Source organism: Acyrthosiphon pisum, chromosome A2 (genome assembly GCF_005508785.2).
Source record: "Acyrthosiphon pisum isolate AL4f chromosome A2, pea_aphid_22Mar2018_4r6ur, whole genome shotgun sequence".
Lineage (NCBI taxonomy): Eukaryota > Metazoa > Arthropoda > Insecta > Hemiptera > Aphididae > Acyrthosiphon > Acyrthosiphon pisum.
This window is the reverse complement of record NC_042495.1, coordinates 106,528,550-106,533,835: the sequence shown is the minus strand read 5'-3', so window position 1 is coordinate 106,533,835 and position 5,286 is coordinate 106,528,550. Positions and strand designations below refer to the sequence as shown.

At 28.3% G+C, this 5,286-nt stretch overlaps 1 protein-coding gene across 1 annotated transcript; it reads right to left on the bottom strand.

Annotated features, from left to right (window-relative positions):
* Positions 1-790: 790 nt before the first annotated feature.
* On the bottom strand, positions 791-5,239 carry LOC100168835 (prolyl 4-hydroxylase subunit alpha-3). The gene is made up of 7 exons (XM_001952069.4): positions 5,235-5,239; positions 4,779-4,924; positions 4,478-4,708; positions 2,841-3,080; positions 2,434-2,478; positions 1,998-2,166; positions 791-933 (listed from the first exon to the last, which is right to left on the bottom strand). Exons 2-7 carry the CDS (start codon positions 4,911-4,913, stop codon positions 872-874), a joined length of 882 nt encoding a protein of 293 aa, XP_001952104.2. The 5' UTR covers positions 4,914-4,924; positions 5,235-5,239; the 3' UTR covers positions 791-871.
* Between the last annotated feature and the right edge of the window lie 47 nt (positions 5,240-5,286).

Genomic DNA, 5,286 nt, shown 5'->3' with positions numbered 1-5,286 from the left:
CAGACACAAAAATAAAATAAAAATAATAAAAAACACACATCATTATAAAATCAATACATTCATCGTTCCACTCAGAATCTAAAATATATAATGTGTTATTATAATATAATTTAAGGTAGCAGGTATGTTATTATAATTTATAACGAAACAATAAATATCATGAACTTACTAGAGTAATAATTATGATTGTTTATTCAGTTAGGTATATATTTAGTATTTTGTATAAATGACACAGTGGCTTTGAAAATACAAATACTGTACATAAATATTGTGATGGGGGAACTCAGGAAAACCAATATCCATTGAAATCGTGTAGTAAAAGTACTATACTATATAGTATATAGGCACCAGTAAGCTCCGCATTTTTTTATGAGGGGAACGGTGAGGGTATTTTGATGAAATCTGAGAAATGACTAAATTATGATATCAATATAAAAATATATCGTGTATCTGTTCAGTTTTTGGGATGCTAAAAGCTAAACATTGCTCCCCACTATCAACCTAATTTGTGCCTATGGCTTACCTACTTACTTTTAAAAAACCCAATATTATATCTAAAAAACGAGCGTACTTGATTAAATTGTTTTCAAGATTCTTGGCAGATTTTTTACAAATAGTATAGGTACTTAGATTTTGTCTAACAACAAAACAATTATTATCATTTGAATAAACATTTTTCGTAATCAACAATAATTTACCTTATTTAATTGGTTGAGAATGTAATTGTACCTATACATAATTACTATGTGAATAGCAGTAATAGCGGAAGACTACAAAAATAGAATAGAAATAGATTGCTCAAGAGATATTTTATTACTGTGTTCACAAAAAATTGTTATTTCATCGTATATTATATTATTTGTACACATTTTTATTTATTTTTCCAATTATAAGGCAAATGTTGTCCTTCTTCGTACAGCCATTTAGTCATAACTAAAAATTATAAATAGTAATTTATTAGGCATTTATTGTAATGACTTCGTATCAACAATATTCTTATTTTACTGATCATACATAATATACGAAAATAATACATTATTACATAGGTGCCTAATTTATATTTAAAAAATCGGTTGTCTGTAAAGTCGGTTTACTGACGATAGTTGAACGTGACAACGTGTTAAGAAAATACTGAAGGAATGGTAGCATTTTTCAAAAGAAAATTTTAATTTCATTTGTTCAATAGATTTGTATGTATATAGAGAAGGAGGTAAATGGAAATCACAATGGAATTGATCAAGTTACATTTATTTGTACGCATAAATACAATAAATTTTGTCAATTTTTTTTTTTTATAATTTAATAGTTTTTACAATTATGAATGTGCGTTGAGCAATTGTTTTACAACTTTTAAATATGTGTGATATTTAACTTCTTACAATTTGTGTTATTCTGTTGAGAATAGAACGATGATAGGAAAAGTAGGAAATGAAAGGGAGTGTTTTGAGAGAATATAATGATAATATTTGAATGTGTTTTAGAGAATATTAGCATCATATTTTGGGTATTTTAAGAGAATATAAATCCGGTCTTTAATAATAATGAATCGGCCGACGACGACCGTGTGTAGCCCCAGCCTCACAGCGAGGTAACGACGGATGAGTCATGTTTTTTCGTGCGTGCAGCCGGCTCGATCGAATTATAAGACGTTGTCACGTCAAAAAAAACCACTGTAAATTTTTTAAACACCCAAAGCCCCCCTTCAGGCTACACCAATGGATAGTTACTTTATTACTATAGGTTAAATTTAATGTAAAATTGAAAATGACATTGGTATAAAAACTGTAATGAGCACAATATATGAATTCTCAGAGTAGGTACTTATCATTATATTTTAATCTAATTCGTAAGGAAACTATTGGAAAACCTTAAAATGTAGTACTTAGTCCCCTGAAAGTTAAATCACATAAAGTCATACAGATGTAATTTCAGTTTTAGAATTAATTGTTGTTCTATCAAATATCAAGTCCCGTATAAATTATAAAAGCACTACTAACTCCATTTATTTCCTTTCAATAAAGGACATGATCCATGAAGTGATTCATAGAATAATTGTCCATTGGACATATGCAAATTATTCCAAACCAACGCAGCTCCTTTATCAACAGGAGCATTAATATTTAGCAGAGGAAATGACGTATAACCATCGTTTTGAACATCAGTCAACTAATAAAATAAAAATGAATTATTATATGTATTTTATATATAATTTTATATAGGTTCCTGTACTCTATTCACAATAAGAAATGCAAACAGTGGCCGACTTTTGCGCAGGGGCTTGGCAATACTACACGGCAAGTTAGATTGATGAATCGGTGGGGTGACAATCTGGTATTATATACCAGACTGCTGCCGACGAAAACTGGTAGCCACCGTTTACGTTTCTTTGTGAATAAAGTAAGTATACTAGAGTAATAAATAAAATTGGCTAACATAAAATAATACAGTTACTAATCTGTTACCAAATTCAACATTTTCCTGAAAAAAAAAAAAAAAAACAGATAATTAAAGATTATTTAATGAGATATGATGATTATAAATTAATAATTATATATTTCACACCTTATACCTCTTCGATAATTTTGAATCAATATTTAAAAAAGAGTATTATAAGTATAGCCCAGGGGCAGTTCCAGGGACATGGTTAAGTTAGTGGGGGGGGGGGAGTCATAATTTTCACACAAATTCGATGATTTTGTTTTGTAATTTTGTTTTTAACAGTACCATAAAATTGTTTGGAAATACAGCTTGAGGGGGAGGCGTGGCCCCTAGGGCGCCGTCCCTGGAGCCGCTACTGGTATAGCCGTTTTGTATTATAGGTAAATAATTATGTTACGTACAGTTCCTTTTGCAAACGAATCATGATGCGGTAAATAATGACCACCCAAACCATAATTAACTATTTGATATTGCTCAGCTGTCTTTGTAGAAAATCCGGTAAAAGATTCAATACGAGTATTTAGTGCATCAAAATATTCAACAGCATCGACTTCGGAAATCCAGTAGACTTGACCTGAGCGAGTTTTTTCTTCTAATACATCATCTTTGCCATCAACTGATTTGACGTGTGCATCATTCATCTAGAATTTATTATGATTATAGGTAAGATTTTTTAATATATAGGTACAGTGATATAGGTATATCATAATAAATAATAATATCTCTATATTAGAGATGTTACGAACGATTAGGGTTATCGAACTCCTATGTCAAAACAAAAATGTAAATAACAATTTCATAGTGGTTTTACAATGGTGTTTTTTTTTTATCCTGTATACAAAATTTCTACCAGAAAGAGTGCTTCAATTTCAACTTACAATATCTTATCTTAAAGCAAATTTTGGTACTTAAAAGAGGTAATTTTTCAATTTTCTCAAATTAGTTATTTAATGCCACGGGAAAAACCACCAATAAATTACAAAAAGTTATTTTGTTGTAATTTATAAAATTAATTTAATTTACAGGCTATAGTTAAATATAAAATATCCAGACTGACAAACCATCCCCGCTAAAAATCGTTTTTCGTATCCAATGATATATGATATCATTGAATTCAAATTTGATGCCTTCCATTATACAGTGACCCACTTGTAACCTACTGTACAGCAGAACAACATCCACTTACTTTTTTTTTTATAAGACTTACAAAACAATTATTTTTGAAACAATTGGAGATTACCATTTTATAGAGTTTATTTTTCTGAAAATGTTGACTTTACAACATTTTATTTTCATTGATTTCACGATTTTTAATATTTTTTTTTAGTTTATATTAAAACGCATAGCTATCATGAATACATTTATTTATACATCTATAGTAAAACAACAAAAAATCGGTTTTTGTCCGGACAGTGAGTCCCCCTCCATGGCTAATGGTACATAATATATCCTCATGAGACACTCTGTAATCTGTATACTAGTTAAAGGTATTAATTATCATTATACTGTAATTTAATAAGTGTATGTGCGATGTGCGACTTAAAAATTATTTTTAGTTAAATATATTACTTATTTTATAAGGTATTTAATAATAATCAGTTTTTTTAAACCAAGCATATTTATTTAAACCGTTTAAATATAATGTTTTAATGTTTCATTCGATTTGGGTGTTTCATTCGACTTTAAAAAAAATCTGGGAATTCACTTAATTGTTATTACTTATTATAATATAATGTATGGTATAAATAGTTTAAAATTCGTCATTAGGACAAACTCCTTTAGTGTCCGTAACACTATCATTTTGTTGTCTCCGTTTTACAAGTACCTACATAACATAGTCAATATACGCTCAGCAGATCACTTTTAGCTTCGTTAGTTTAAAAATATTAGAGTAAATCCACCTTTTATGATTTATGAAACTATATGGTAAGAATATTATCTGTGTTTCATATAAATATATATATATCTTCACATGTTCATACAATTTTAAATTAGATAATAATAATAATGATTTACTTAAGCCAATTAAAATACATACGTTTTCTAAAGCCAACGTTTTAATTTTCAAGATTTCGTCATCATATAATACATCATGATATATTTTAATGAGAGGCTCACTATTAATATCTTCTTCTTTAAAGGGCATCAATATTCGGTAAAATAAATTGTTCGTTTGGTATCTACATTTTGAGTATTTTGTTAATGTTCGTGATACCCCATGCTTACACAAATTTCTAAAGTCATTCGTATATTCATGTCCAATCAAATACTTTAAATCAATACATTTAATATAAATTTCATATTTTATTTGTGATTTTCATAATAATTATAACTCTTACTTCATATACTTCCATTATATCCGTTGTACTTTCCTTTTCTAGTTCAAATAATTCGTTTTTCATAAGGCGATAATACCGCTCAAATTTTTCAGTATATTCTTGGTAATTTGGTCCACTTAGAATTATTAAATTCATAAAGTTAAATCCTAAAAAACATTTATTATAGTGTTTATAATTTACAAGTATAAGATTCATAGAATTATATAAAAAAAAATAATAAATTGTAAAAGAGAGTTACGAGTTTACAACATTCTTCGTTGGGGGCGTCAATATATACATTTAAATTAGGTTTTTGAACGGAGAGAGTACCTACTACGTTGTCACAACATTTTCCGAAATCGTCATAAAAATGTATAAAAGTTTGCAGAAACGTTACGTAATTAATTTGTGTAGGTATTTGTTTTTACTTTTGAAAATAGCATTATCATATTACTTTTTTATTCACACAGTTTTCACCTGTATACACACGATGATGATACTATGTAGTAATTAATAATGTCGGGATCTA